We start from the raw sequence: 15696 nt of genomic DNA on the forward strand, positions 1-15696 counted from the left end.
CCGATCAAGCGGAAATTATAGGCTGCAGGTCTATATAAAGCGGATAAAACTTCAGGACAATTTTTTTCAAAGATTATCGCATTATATTTCATGTATCTTCGAACTATTAAGTTTTCAAATTAATAAAAATAGCGTAGATCAATATTACACACAAATAGTTTATAAGTATATGTATAATTATAAGAATACTCTGTTAATCGTTGATTTTCGTCTGAAACTTTTGTCTTCTACTGCATATTACTAGATTATTATTATCATCATCTCGTGGAATGAAGAAGCATATATTTTTTTTGAGTTCCCATTTGTTCATTTACTACGTTCAAATGATCGTTTTATTTGTATAAAAATATTTATATAATATAAAAGAGAGCAGTTTACGTTAGAAAGGGAACACTCGTTAATAACAAATTACAATTGCTTGTTAAATTAAAGGTTTAATCGTATACCTTTAGGGTATGCCATATAGAAACCTAATCCTTTCACATTTGATGTTTTTCTTCACTTTCAAGTCGGTTGATTGAGTCCGAGTCTAAGACACGATTAGATATTATCGATACGAAAATAAAATTGACTCGAGATTATAGGCAGTATAAAAGTATATATAAAAAAAAAATATACAAAAATATATGTATGTTTATAAAAATCCAATAATTCCACAAGCTAATCGAGCTCCGGATGATCCAGTTTTAATACTTTCTTCGGTTCCTCCTCGACCAAAGTCATCAGGTTTTGCATGTATTACTAAAGCCCTTCCAACGGCACCACGAACTCCAACCAAACTCAAGTAACGATCCATACCATCGATTCGTGCTATTCCATCAGGACCAACCTCGACGTTACCCAAATCACCGACATGTCGCAACGGATCATTTGGTGCTCCATGATTTACCTATGTATCATGCATAGAAATATGTATACGAAATATTGTATAGAATGAAATGAAAAAAGAACAAATGTTTATTCATATTACCATGTATGGGTTAAAGTGCGGTCCAGCAGAATCACATCCTTTTCTAAGATCACCTTTTTCGTGAACATGAAATCCATGCAAGCCTGGACTCAAGCCTGTTATAGTTCCAGTTATCCTGACCCCATCTACTTGTTGTTCCAGTGTTAAGCTTCCTCTAGGACCATCTATTGGTGATCCATCTTTTCCGAGAGCTTTCATTTCAACCACTGCTTTCAATCCGATTACCTACATATTTCAAGACAATTTAAATAGAAAACATTAATCACAAATGGAAGGGAAGAAAGAGAAGATGGAAGATTGAAGAAATTCGTTGATACATACAAAAAAATAGGGTTCCATGTAAACTTCGTACAGGTTGCTTCTACTTCCAGGGTAACCAGGAAGACTTCTTATGAACAGCGTCCTGTCGTTTATCGTCATCATCGTTCCCTCATAGACTTCAGCATACGTTCTCCATCTTGCCAGGAGAATTACTAAGATTGCGATTCTGAATAATTTGTGCATCTTTCTATGGTACACTAAGTTATTCTTATTAGAAAGATTCGTTCCTTCTCGAAGACGAATAACGTCTGCTGGATTTACTTTCCTGACTTCTATATATGAGTTACGTCACCTACAAGTCACGACGAGGACAAGACCGGATTATGGTGCTGGAAGGCACTTGCACCGTGTATATAAATATCCGTAGGATATGTGAACTTACACATATACATTTGTATCATCATCTACAGGTAAATAAGTAAATATATGGACACTACTACTATTACTTTTATAATTTTGCAAAATTTACTTTCGTTTAATATAATAGTTCGATATTAGATTTAATTTTATTACATTTTATTTTATTACCAGAGTAAATCAATTGTTCGTTTTTTACCCAGCTGGATTTTGTTTTATTAGATAATTGTACTATTTTGTATTGTAATTGTACTATTGTATTATTTGAAAAGTTTGATTGACAACGGTGAGAGAGAAGTAAGCTTTTGATTTTCTTGGATTAATAAATGAAATAGAGTTGTTTTTCATACCGAGGGTGTTACTAATCAATTTTGACGACAAATTTTATTAATAATAATTTTTAGATAATATATAAAATTTTAAAAAGAGTTCGAATATTCTTTTAATACTAACATTTTACCTATGTAATTGCATTTTTCAATTTGTCATGTCAACATTTTCTTCATATACCCACACACGGAAGTACAAACTTGATATGCGATGATGACGAACGAGCAAAGTGAAAGCGAAACGAATCCGTTGTGACCTCGTCTTCGTGAAAACTCTACAAATAAAAGTATGTAATTATAAAAGTATATATATCTATCATTAATAGCATACATATGTCAATAGATTTTATCTCAAAGAAGAAAAAGATTAATTGCTATAGGTAAAGATCTAATCATTTATATTTATTTAACACATTTATATTATATTATTATTATTATTATTATTATTATTTTTATATGTAAAATTTATATGAATATTTCCTGACTCTTCGTGAATTTATGTTTAATGCTTTGCCATCGATATTCATAATAATATCTATGATTTACCATGAGAGGAACGTAATGCATTTGAAATTTGTTCGTTCGATATAGGTAGTTTTAAACGTATGTGAGATCCATTTCTAAAACGTGTCGTATTTATTATCGATGCGGTTATTTTCAACATTTTTACTTTATTATATTCGAGATCGCTTCGTTGAAATTTGTGTGCATTATAGCTGCTCTCAATGCACGAATTCGTTATAAGGATTAGAAATTAATATAAAAATATTATTCTTAACGCGTGTATGTTTTTAATTTTTCAACAAGCAAAATTTAGATTATTGTTTATTTATAAACGACCTAGCATGTGTGAGTAATTAAGATAAAGGTATTTAATAACTGATTAACAACCCCTTTTTACCGCAACATTATGTTCACGTCGAAGTAATTAATAAGTTCTATCATGAGTTCGATTTCTGCGGTTTTTAAATGTCACGTGAATAATCGATAACTCAATATACGCGATATTTGTGGTAGATAAATACGTAAGATAAATACACGCATTATCAAAGTTTATATATTACATTCGAAATACTGCAAATTAATACGATAATCGAAATGGAAAAATTATTTCTAACACTAATTTCATGACAAGCATATGTTATACACTTTTATTCTTTCAAAAATAATCCATATAAAAAACAAATAAAGTTCTATTAAAAATTTTTTATTGCAAAATAATATTTTATTTTTAAATTGGATTTAATTAGAAAGAAAAAATAAAACAATTAAAATTATTTATAAATACTAATTTATAAATTTAGAAATACATATACAAACTTATTTCTTAATATAAATATTAAATATATAGATAGATATTTATTTAATTTGCAGCCTGTTTGTCCAGTAAATGGATTTGGTTAGAAATTAGAAAAAAAAAGAAAACAATTTAAATTATTTATAAATACTAATTTATAAATTTAGAAATACATACAAAATTATTTCTTAATATAAATATTAAATATATAGATAGATATTTATTTAATTTGTAGCCTGTTTGTCCAGTAAATGGATTTGATTACTAAAAATATTAGATAATAAATCACTAATTCATATATTACAAAAAATAATAGGTAAAGCATGGAATCGATTGATAAAAATAATCTTTAAACTTTGATAAAAATATCATACATGAACTAGTCATACATGAAAGAGAAAGATTAGCTGTATATATTAACGACGTATGTTATATGACGTATGTATTAGAGAGATAATAGATGTTACGAGGAAAATGACGATGTATTTTAAATTCATCTAATGATCGTTCTGATCAACAAGATTCTTCTTTACAATCGAAAGTATAAACTCTCAAGGAGAGATCGCAAAACAAGGTAAGCGGGCCAAGGAAGCTTTCTCGCGTTTATATTATATGATAACTCGATTGAAAAATCTATTTAAAGATTTTGTTTAAAAGCCGGCGAGATTAATTGCGAAATCATTAAAGAATGAGTGTTTTATATTTTATCATTTTCTGGTTTGATAAACTAGTTGAAACAATTTCAATATCTTGAAATATGTTTCCAGAAATAAATTTTTGAAGTTGTCAGTCTTAATCATTTTTCAAATATTTTTGAAGGCTTGGTTTTTTGTTTGTTAATATTAAATAATAATAATAATAATAATAATAATAATAATAATAATAATAATAATAATAAAAATAATAATATACGATAAATTATTTAAATTATAAAATCATATTTAATGTTATATATTATTAATTTACAATTTATATTAATTTATAATAATATTTTAGTTTTAACAGTAATATTCATTATTTGTCGTTGCCGTTGAAAATCTTGTGTCCGATATTAAATAATAAATATTCAAAGACAATTTAAAAATATACTATTTGTATTGATTAATAATAATACTTTTGATATTTCAGGACAAACGAATGATGGTAAATTTCTAAAAATTAAAAGTAATATAAAATAAAAAGTATATATAATAATTACTTTTTTTGTATAATCATTATGTTTCTATGATATTTACAAATTAGCGGTCTTATAGTAATCGTACAAAGTTCACGAAACCTTGATGGCTACGACGAAGCGAAGACGACGATATTGGAGAAGAAAATAGTGGGGCACTGATTACGACATATACAAATCTCTATGTATATACGACTAATACGTGGATGTAAAGATACTACGCATATTTACGTGTACACCGACATGTAATGCAAGCTTGAGACAGGCCCCAGAGTGTCGTCTAAAGCGAATGTCGCACCTGCCTTTAGACTGCTTTCAGTTTCTTCGAGACAACCAAACACGCTGTACGTTCGATCGTTTTCTCTTTATTAATTTTCCTTTTATTTCTTATTCGTATACTTTTATTCGCGAGACACTCATCATCGACGAAAAAAAGAAAAAGTAGAGAATTTCAAAGAAAGAAAGAAAGAAGAAGTAGGAGCAGAGGTAAAACCTAAAGCAAAGGGTACGTTTGCTTAAGTTTTTATCGTGGCTTTTTTGTGATAAAATCAAAAAAGAAGAAATAAAAAGGAAATAGTTTTTATCGCGTTAGTAACTTTTTAAATACACGTGTGTCACGCGCACCGAGCCCCTAATCAATGCTATCTGAATTATTGACCGTAAAATACTAGCAAATCAGTCTTTCGAGTTTTTGATTTTGAATTATCTTAACATTTTATCATTCACGTAACATATATATATATATATATATATATATGTATCATATTACGTAAGTTTATTTTGTGTTAAATTTAGTGTTAAAAAGTTTTTTCAATTTTTTGAATAGCTATTGATTGAAAAGATAAATTTGAATAAACGGATTATAATACTTCTTGTGAAATCAACTCAGTCTTTTGGTAAGTAAAAGATTATTTTTATTGTAATTATTTCAACCTAATGTTATACTGATATACGTAAATGGGTTGAAAAGTTTTGAGCCGAACATAGAAACCATTTTTATTATTATTATTATTATTATTATTATTATTATTATTATTATTATTATTATTATTATTATTATTATTATTATTATTAATTTTTATTACTTAAAATAACAAATTTTATTTGGAAAAAAAAACAAATATGATCGTGATATTTATTTATATTGTTTTATTATAACACTCGAGCCGTGAAAATAGTGTCGTATAACGTAAGAAAAAATATACGAAAAGAAATAATGAGTTTCAAGTTACGTTGTGAAATATTTTATTAGATTTCGTTTTGTTGAATGCTAGGAGCATTAGAAAAAAAGGTCAAACGCGAAAGTTCTATAAGACGTTCTATACCAAATTATTTATGGATTGAGTAGCTTATTGTTAGTCACATATTGCTTCGATCTATATATCGTTAGATGTTATGCCAAGGTTTATTTACTGGACGAACAAGTTGTCCGATTAAATGTATTTTGCAACGATTAAGAAGAAATTTTTTAAACGTTGCAATAAAATTAAGTTTAAAGTATCTCTTGTTTTGTATTTTTACGATAATTTAATTATTATATTTGTAGAAAGGAAAAAAATATATATTCAATTATTGCAATACATATTATAAGTATACATGAGAGTACTATACATCATACGCTTACATTTAATGTTTAATGTATTCGTTAATTATTACAAAAAATGAAATTGCCAAAATATTAACCCTTAGTGCTCTGCACGTTTTTGTACCACTGCCTACCAGCAACTCCGGCACATTTTCGCAGCGGAACGAGTATGAAGAAGGAGTTTTATTTTAAGTGAGAAGAATTACACGTGCTTGTGAATATTTTTGATTTTATTTATTTTATACATATGCACCTTCTTTTTGTAAATGAAAAATAAATTAAAAATTTTTTTTTTCTTTTTTTTTCCTAGTCATGCTAAAAACATTGGGCTCCGCAGCGGAGCCTACGGAGTTACGAAACAAATGACGGATGGCTCCGTAGCGGAGCAAACGGAGCACTAAGGGTTAATATTATTTAGGAATAATTTGCCATCAAAAATTAAACTTCCAATAATGTATATTCGCTTATGAAAAAAATATTATGATCGTGAATATTTAATCTATTTTGAGTAATTCATTTTTATTTTTTAACATTTTTATCTAAATTCAATCAAAAAACAAGATATCGCTTGTTAGTGTTTGAATCATTCATGATATATGTAGGAATAATAATAAATATGAATCACGTTTGTTATATAATGCCGATTAATAAAATATATGTCTCGTTGAATATAACTGTAAACAAGTTACTTGTATAATCTAGCTATTGGAACAGAATGTAGATTGTGATGCAATATCTTAGAAGTAAAGGAAAATTTGTCGATAGATAATAATATTTCATGTTTTTCTAAGAACTTGAAATAACATAAATGGACAATAATTAAAAGAATTTGATTGCCGATTGAAAAATAAATTTTTTTTTTTATGAGAAAGACAATGTATTAGAGAATAATTAGTTATTGTAAAAATTCATTCTGTTTGACAACCCATTTGAATCCTAAGGAAGAATGACAAATAATGCTCTTGTAATTAATACTTTTCTTTCTTTTGTTTTTTTTTTTTATTATATTTAAGTTGAAAAATTACAACGAGTAAAAAAGAAACAATATGCAATATTTCAACATTTTTTTTTAGATATTTCAGTAATTTGTACATACATTCCACATCAACTATATAAAAGTCCATTGTTCTGTAATAAAGAATAAAAATGGAAAATATAATAAAAGTTACTTATGATAAGAATCCAGGAAAATTGCGCGTACATTTACGCCAATGATGCAAATGGTTTAATATCATTGAAAATCGAGAGAGAGAGAGAGAGAGAGAGAGAGAGAACAAAAAAATCATAGCAATCAAAGTGCACGGTGACGCATTACGGAAGCGAAACGTTAATCGAATTTTGTCAATGCATCAATAAAAGACGGAAACAATAATTACAAGGATCTCAATTGTGCGAAATGCTACTGCGTAGTTAAACCGCCAATCGGAGCTCTGCAAATGCAATATCCGGTTTCCTTTATAAAGAAGATTCAAGCACACAAAAGAGGGTTCAATTAGATCTGTAATTATCCCTACCATCTAACGCACCGTTGATCTTCTTTAATTTTATCGTATCTAGTTTTCTATTACTTATGTAAATAAATTCACGTAATTAACTTTTGGTACTTTTAAATTAAATATTTACATATGTAGATATTGATCGTAACTCGAAATCGTTTTTCGACACCGACACTTTGCAGATATTTTGCTTAGTTTCTTTTTAAATTTCATTTTCTGAATTTTCGAGTTTAACAGAATATTGTTATTAATGTTATGTATATTATACATTTCAAATACAATCAAAATTAAACATTTAGATGACAAAAATAGATTTTGTACTTAACAACGTAACTTTTGCGTGTATGTACGTGTTCGGAAATGTGCACATGTATTCAGTTCAAAGTGTCAAGCAGTTGTGAAATATCTCGTTCGTGGGTGTGAAAAGGTTAAAGATAGTTAATAGATTACATGCAGATTTTTTTCGCACCTAATTTTCATTTTGTCTCATAAATTATTTTTATCTTACGATTAGTTAAAAAATCTTTATTTGTTATGTAATATTAAGAGTAAATTTCATTTAATATAAATATTATTTCAATAACAAGTTAGACAATTATTTTTATAGAGAAAAAAGTGATAGATAATTAAAATTAAATAGTTAGTTGGATATATTTCTTGACTAACGATCGATGCTGAGACAGTTGTATTAATCAAAATACAATTTATTGTAGTAAACAGATAACAAAAAATAGCAAAATATAAACGCAGAATATCTCATGCATCGTATTGATTTTATTTATTCCGATAATTAGTATGATAGATAATGTTGCTTTTCTCGAATTTTAATAATGCAGCAATCATTATATATATATAATTATTTTTTATTTATTATCTTAAAATTACTTATAATAATAATTAAAATCTTCTCTCTTCCTTTCTCTGTTTCTTATTTTTTTTATATAATTTATGCGTTAGTAGTTTGAATTTACTTTCCTTTATTATTCATGTCATTATTTTAATATCCAAGTCGCTAATGAAAGATTATTGATTTATTATGACGATTCGAGTAAACAAATTAAATGCTTCTTCATAAATCAATAAATGAGCGAGTATGAAAGGAACAACGTAGAATATGCTATGTTTATTATTATTTTTTAAGAATTTAAACAAGAAGCGACGAAAAAAAGAAATGTATCTTTTAAATAACATAATGTTGTAGTATAACGGTGTTACGATATTTCTTTATATTTGGGTAAATAATTTATTAGTCAATGTTAAACATACACATATACACATATATATATATATATATAAATCTTAGGCATGATAAGATCGAGAAGTGCTCGTGGTTCTTCCATTACCTCTCGCGATTATTCTATTAACCCAATATCCATTTATGCATCACTTCGTGCAATGCTACTTTGTAACGGATACGTCCAATCGTATCTCGGCTATAACACATTGTCTAAATAAGATCTAATTGAACCACAGGCTTGCACTTTGAAGTACTTGACTTTGGCAAAAGGCTAAGAAATTTAAGTAAATTCCGTTGTCCTGTTACGAGACGCATCCATTATGAGAATTATCTTTTAAAGCAAATTTAAAAACATGACAGTTCGTATGATAAGATCAAATTTTCTTCTTCTCAAATTCCAAATTTTCTTCATTTTTCTTAATAAGTTTTACATACATCGTATTTTTCATTTATTATTTATTTATTATTATTTTTTAAATATTATTTTATCAAATGTGTAATAATGTAGAACGAATCTTATATAAATCGGTAAAATAATATAAATTAAAAAAATATCTCGTAAGCGTAAAGTTTATCAAAAACAAAAAAGGTAACAATCTGTTGCAAATAATTTGATAATAAAAAATTATCTTTATCGCTAAGGGTATATTTATACGTAAAAAGAAAAAAGCTAAATGAATAATAATTGATTGTATCTGTCGTCATCGTGATTTTGTTTATCATAATTAGTTGAAAATAGAAAACAAATAATATATATTTTTTATTATTTATTTTCCTCAATGCAAAGCGTCTTTTGACAAAGTCGGAAATGTATTCATATTTCTCACATTTCTTAGAAATTCTTGAGAATGACAAATGAGTCGCACAGTCTTAACAACCCGCACCATGTTCGCTTTTGTCTGTGTTTGTGGGGGGGGCGGTTGTGCATGTGTGTGTGCCTGTTGCCTGATAATGTATTCTTTTTAATATTGCTTAAGTAGCATTTGGTGTTCTATAGAATTTCTAAGTATTATGTTCAATGCTTAGGAAAAGTCCGTAAAAATTCTTCAGTTTCCGACATTATTAAAAGACGCTTTGCATTGCGGACAATGCCGGGGTATGGCTAGCATTGCCGGATTTCCCACTATGCCGGTAACATATACAAGTATTACTTGCGTCCTACGATCATCAAGTCATTTACAAAGACAGCGATGCATGCTCTTTTACGAGGTATTATATTTACGGGGCCCGTTACGGATTTACTAGAACATCGGAGGTGGGGATGTATACATAGAAGCTGATATAAGCGGAACACATGACACAGCATCCACAGTCAGTCATTCGGTGTTCGTATTATTCACTCGGCTTTTACGTTCGTTTTCTACTCGGTAGGTTTCCTTTCACTTTCTTCATCTGAATATTCATTAAAAAGCTTGTTCTTATATATATATATATATACCTTTCAGGAAAATTTTAAAATTCATTATAAGAAACCGGTTCGGTAATTTATTTTCGTTAATAATACAAATCTGCCATATTGAAATAGTTAATCCTGAGATTTATTTTTTGAAAGTAAACTACACACACACATTTTTCGAAACTTTAAATTATTATTATTATATTTTTCTTTACAAAAGGAAACTTTCAATCAAATTTAATGTCAAAATGTATTTAACGTTATAATCGTATAAAAAATAAAAATATATTTGTATAAGTCGTAATTACTTTTTGGTACGATCGTTACTTCACATTTGTGATCTGATTTTGTCGAATTTTATGTTTGACTATTTTTCTGTTTATTAGATTTTTTTTCTTCGGAGAGGATCGTAATACTTGTCGAAAAAGAGATAAAATTGTAATTTAATATGAATTATCGAATGTAATCATTTCAATATTAATTATTTATTTTCGTCGTTTTGTTATATATATTTTTTGATCACTGTATCAATGAAAAGTGTGTGATTATATGAGTTTAACTTTAAAACTACTTTCTACTACTTTTCAATTTAGATTGTACATTTTTACCTTTTTTAAATGTGCTATTATTATGGAATATTTTAATAGTGATTCCATTTTGTTTTTTAAATTGCTTGAATTAACTTCATTTATGGGGAGGAAGTTTATCCTTATGTGTCATTTTTTTCGTTGAATAAAAACAACTTATAGGGCAGTTTTGTGCGCAGGAGTTCTAGATGAGCACTATTTTCCTTCGCGATCGATAAAAATATGTGTACGTACGGTGACTCATTTAACTGATTAGATATTATTTAAGAATAATAATACTTTTTTTTTGTATTTTTCGAATGAACGAAATGATTAGAAATTTTTGATTAATCGATAATAATTTGTAAGTTTTGTTAGGAATTATTTCAAGATTTTGTTATACAACGTTAATTCTTCGAAACAAGACTAGACAAACTTTATTAAAATTTTATATTATATAAGATAATATATAATAATTAAATATTAAAATATTATTTCACAATTAGTTCTCTTATTAAATGCGGTCTTTGTTGACATTAAGATAAACGTAGATACGAAATGCTAATGTTTCTTTTCTTTCTTCATATAATCTTACATTAGTTCGATTCCTCATAATATCTACACGTTTCCATTTATGTTCAAAATTTTCTATGTTATTTAATTTTATATTGCAATTAAATAAGTTAACCATTAGATATAATCTCACAAGAAAAAAATTTCATTGTATTCGACTTGACAAATTTTAACGATGATTATAATTCAAAAACGAAGCTTTCTCAACGTAAATTATATTTGAGTAAAAATATTTTATGATAGTGAAAACGAAGTTTTAACAAAATTTATCATTCGTATATATATAAAATAAATTCCTAATCGATAATCATAAAGATTTTGTGAGACCGATTTCGAACAATATTTCTATCGATAGTAGATAAAATTGGTTTAAACATTTAGCTAATCGAGATCTATGAATAACTGATTTCCATGTGTTTTTATTTCATTTCCGCATTAGTAAGCGTTGTTAACGTGTTCCCAATCGATACATTTTTCTTAAAGGAATCGAAGAAATTGCGTGGTTCGTATATAGAAGGAATAATCATGCTATATCATGCTTGTCGCGAAGGAAAACAAACTACAATGCATAACAAAGGTGTTAAATCGATTAGTAAAAAGAAAAGAAAAAAATACTTCGAGAGTTATAATAGAAAATATTGATTTTTTAATATAAAAAAATAATAATGCGAGAGACAAAGGCTAAATTTTATATATTAGCTCGATCAAAATTGTACAAAATCAATGATTTTTTTATTTTTTAATTTATCAAAATTAACTGACTGTGCATGAATGAATGGCGTGTATACAATTTTTGTTTTGTTTTTATTTATTTCAGATAATTCAAAATGTATCGCACGTTTATATTATTTATCACAGCTGTTACGGTAGTCACAGCCAAGGTAAGTTTCCTCTTGACATATCCTTCTTATTTTTTATTTTTCTTTTTAAGACGAGACGAAATTTGTAATATCATTTTTATCAACCAAATAAAATTAGGAACTAGTCGCGGTCGTTCGTCTGACGCCTCACGATCCAGCTGTAAAAAATGTTACGGGTGACATTACGATTACTCAATCTGTACCAAATGGACCGGTTAAACTGAGCGGTAAAGTAAATGGTTTGACTGCAGGACTTCATGGATTTCATGTCCATGAGAAAGGAGATCTAAAGGACGGTTGTAAGTCAACGGGTGCTCATTTTAATCCTGAAAATGTGAGTAATTTTAAGAAAAATGGAAAGTATTTAAAATAAACACGTCTAATGTTGCGAGCATTTATACAATTTCGTTAATTTCAATTATTTATCAATTCAAAGATTATTTTGATTACATTTAGAAGAAAATAATTGTCATTTTATGATTTATTTTATAATATAAATAATTTTGAATATAAAATAAATCATAAAATGAAGTATTGTTTTTTTAAATTTTCTTTAATTAGTCTTATTGTCATAATTACCAAGTGCATATATACATAAGTTTTAATTATATATTTAATATACATAAATGTGTGTGTGTGGTGTGTTTATATACACGTATAGAATGTTCACGGTGCTCCGGAGGATACAATCAGACACGTTGGTGATTTGGGTAATATCAAAGCCAATGCCGAAGGAGAAGCGATTATTGATATCACCGACAAAGTTATCTCTCTTACTGGTCCTAATAGTATTTTGGGTCGGGCTATCGTAATACATTCTCAGGAAGATGATTTGGGTAAAGGCAACAGTGCTCTATCCAATTCGACAGGAAACGCAGGAGATCGTTGGGCTTGTGGAATCGTCGCTGTCCAGTAGGTTACATATATTTATATATGTCTATATGTACAAGTTTTTTGCTTTTTTATTACAGCTTGCAACAATGTGCTTTTACGAACACATCAAAATAAACATATACATACATATCTTTTCGAAGTATACCCTATTAACCTGTTCTCAATCTGAACAAACATTTGCAAAATCTAATAAATATATTTGATCGATAAGATTCCTTGAAAGTACTTTGTTAAATAAATTCCAGCTAAAACTGTGACAAATCATCGATCGGAATATGGCATAAGGACAACTTCCGGTACGAGAATGAAACACATCGACGCACTGTTTTAGAATTAGCTTCGAGATTACTAATACGTCTTAATTAGGATATTCTGACCTTTTATTTTTCTCGATTCGTTTATTCCTAATATATGCGTACATACGTCGATATATTTTATTTGTCTTTATATACTCAAGGTAAATTCTCAATAAATAAATAATTTTTGTTTCATATTACTCTTTTAAACATAGACTGCTAATAGATCGAAGGTAATAGGAACGATGAATAATCTGAAATGTATGATATCACGTTGTGTATTCAGTTGGCCTTTTAGTCTGTCTCTTATCTTTATTTTAAAATAGTTTAGTACGTTTACCTTTTATATGTAAATTGGTAATACTTATAAAAAAATTTCTTGTCTTTTATTGTTTCATATTTTCCCTTCATCCTATTCCCATGTTGCTTTAAGTGTCAATAATGATTTTTCTTTTGTATACACGTGAATTATTAAACTAGCGCTATCAAAGAACAATCAATCTTGTGTCTGTAATTCCAATTTATGTATGTACATATGTGTGTATCAATTTCTCTATGATTTTTTTTTATATTTCCTCTAGTTTTCCTTTGTATAATATATCCTTTGTATATATATCAGTGTTCAATTGCATAGTTCAGTTAAATCGTGAAAATCTTAGATTTTATCTGAAACAATTAGATATTTTTGGGAAAAGCCTACAAAGAGAATTTTATTATATATAGTAGTTATTTTACTATATATAGTAGTAATAGTGTATGATAGCTGAACAATGATTTGATTTTGTGCTCTAATATGCTCGCTTGAATCTTAAATATAAAGGATGTTTCAGTATAAGACTGTGTAACAAAATATTTCATACAAATTAAATAATTGTCTTTTATATTTTTGGTAAACAAAAGAAATCATGCGAATCATTAGTTAAATAGATTAATTATTACTTTTCATTAAAATCTATTTCAAGCGCGAGTAAATGTTGCCAATTATTAACAGAAATTTTTATTTCAGATATAATAATAATAAAAATGTTTCTTCGAAAATGATTACTTTGCAAAAGAGTCGACTTAAGCTTACGTTAATGGAAAACATAATTATCGATCCCTTTTGCGTTTCTGCTTTCAGGTTTCCGTTAGATAGTTGGTCGGGTTCAAGTTCTTGTACATCGAGCATGTTAATCATTATAACGTCTTTTATGATCGTTATTTTCCATCAATTGAAATATTAAGGATCTTCAAAATCAACTATGTTCTATCATCTACATATTACAAACATAATCTAACGTATTTCACGAGTTACACCTCAGGAAGTTTGCATCGATTACGAACGAAGCAGTATTTGAAAATAAAGTCGAAGAACAACGAAGATATTTATACGATAATATTAAATTTATGTTCGTCAATTTTGTTTAATATTTTCAATTACCATAGATTTATAACGAAATCTAATATAAATTTTAGGTCATTGAATGACCTTTCGGTCTTGAAATTGACATCGTTTCTTACATATATACAGTGAGCTTAGGAGTATTTATACTCCCACTGTCAATTTAAAACAATCACTGTACATCTTTTATTTTAATTTATCATATTGAAAGATTTGTAATATTTAATCTTATTATCGTACGAATTACCTCAGCGTACAAAGATATAATGAATGTTGTTACTTATTTGTATTTATCTACTTATTATCATACTTAAGTATTATATACGTAATACGTAAATGTAAGTGTATTGCACTTATTTTTATTTCGTTCGTGAAACACGTGTAATTGCTTTAAATTAAGTTCAAGTATATGAGTTTAATTTATGTCAATTGTTCCTAATGTTAGGACTGTGAAATATTACAAAACTCACTTACAATTTGCAACAACTGCTTGCTGAAGTCTACAAATAAAACGTGTTTTATTTCTTTTTAGTCGATCCTTTAATAAAAAAAAAGTCTTCAACTTTTTTCCAAGATGTTATACTTATATTTTTGGTTTCGCGAACGAAATTAAATATGGCAAAAAGAGAAAATACGATTAACTTTTTTTTCGTGTATATACATACTACTATGTATATATTCGAGTAACTGTAAATGTACCGTTTAAGTAAATACAATAGATATTTTGGCCTAACGTATAATTCTATATCATGTTATTAGTTTAATACTTTCCTTTGTCATAATAAATATATTTCTTCTGTAACACGTTTAATATTTTTATTTTAATTATAAGTTTTACATATTGTATCACGCTTATACATATTTACAGAAACATCTATGTGAATCGATTGGTTATAGTTATAACATTTATCGTAGTTCCATTAACCCAAATGCACATTCATTTTATCCTTCGAAGAAAATGACA

At 27.5% G+C, this 15696-nt stretch overlaps 2 protein-coding genes across 8 annotated transcripts; one reads left to right on the plus strand and one right to left on the minus strand.

Annotated features, from left to right (window-relative positions):
* Positions 1-634: 634 nt before the first annotated feature.
* Positions 635-4620, minus strand: LOC122519498 (superoxide dismutase [Cu-Zn]-like). Its single transcript, XM_043638980.1, has 5 exons — positions 4473-4620; positions 2102-2252; positions 1292-1695; positions 971-1195; positions 635-889 (listed from the first exon to the last, which is right to left on the minus strand). Exons 3-5 carry the CDS (start codon positions 1472-1474, stop codon positions 635-637), a joined length of 663 nt encoding a protein of 220 aa, XP_043494915.1. The 5' UTR covers positions 1475-1695; positions 2102-2252; positions 4473-4620.
* Positions 4621-4720: 100 nt separating this feature from the next.
* LOC122519496 (superoxide dismutase [Cu-Zn], chloroplastic-like) lies at positions 4721-15534 on the plus strand. 7 transcript variants are annotated; one of them, XM_043638973.1, is made up of 6 exons: positions 4721-4953; positions 5275-5344; positions 12119-12182; positions 12280-12495; positions 12823-13073; positions 14472-15534. In XM_043638973.1, the coding sequence occupies exons 3-6, from the start codon at positions 12129-12131 to the stop codon at positions 14572-14574; spliced, it is 624 nt and encodes a 207-aa protein (XP_043494908.1). In that variant the 5' UTR covers positions 4721-4953; positions 5275-5344; positions 12119-12128; the 3' UTR covers positions 14575-15534. The 7 variants fall into 7 exon arrangements, with proteins under 7 accessions (XP_043494908.1, XP_043494909.1, XP_043494911.1 ...); XM_043638975.1 differs by having other exon boundaries at positions 4777-4792; XM_043638974.1 differs by lacking the exon at positions 5275-5344.
* Positions 15535-15696: the final 162 nt, after the last annotated feature.

This window comes from Polistes fuscatus, unplaced genomic scaffold, assembly GCF_010416935.1.
Source record: "Polistes fuscatus isolate 324 unplaced genomic scaffold, CU_Pfus_HIC Scaffold3, whole genome shotgun sequence".
Taxonomy (NCBI): Eukaryota; Metazoa; Arthropoda; class Insecta; order Hymenoptera; family Vespidae; genus Polistes; species Polistes fuscatus.

Bases quoted from the DNA above. Each gene is read 5' to 3' on its own strand.
- LOC122519498 (XM_043638980.1), bottom strand. From the start codon at position 1,474: ATGCACAAATTATTCAGAATCGCAATCTTAGTAATTCTCCTGGCAAGA. The intron at 1,196-1,291 runs GTATGTATCAAC...TGAAATATGTAG, and splicing joins ACATGGAACCCTATTTTTTT to GTAATCGGATTGAAAGCAGT. The intron at 890-970 runs GTAATATGAATA...CATGATACATAG, and splicing joins CGCACTTTAACCCATACATG to GTAAATCATGGAGCACCAAA.
- LOC122519496 (XM_043638973.1), top strand. From the start codon at position 12,129: ATGTATCGCACGTTTATATTATTTATCACAGCTGTTACGGTAGTCACA. The intron at 12,183-12,279 runs GTAAGTTTCCTC...AAATAAAATTAG, and splicing joins TTACGGTAGTCACAGCCAAG to GAACTAGTCGCGGTCGTTCG. The intron at 13,074-14,471 runs GTAGGTTACATA...TTCTGCTTTCAG, and splicing joins TGTGGAATCGTCGCTGTCCA to GTTTCCGTTAGATAGTTGGT.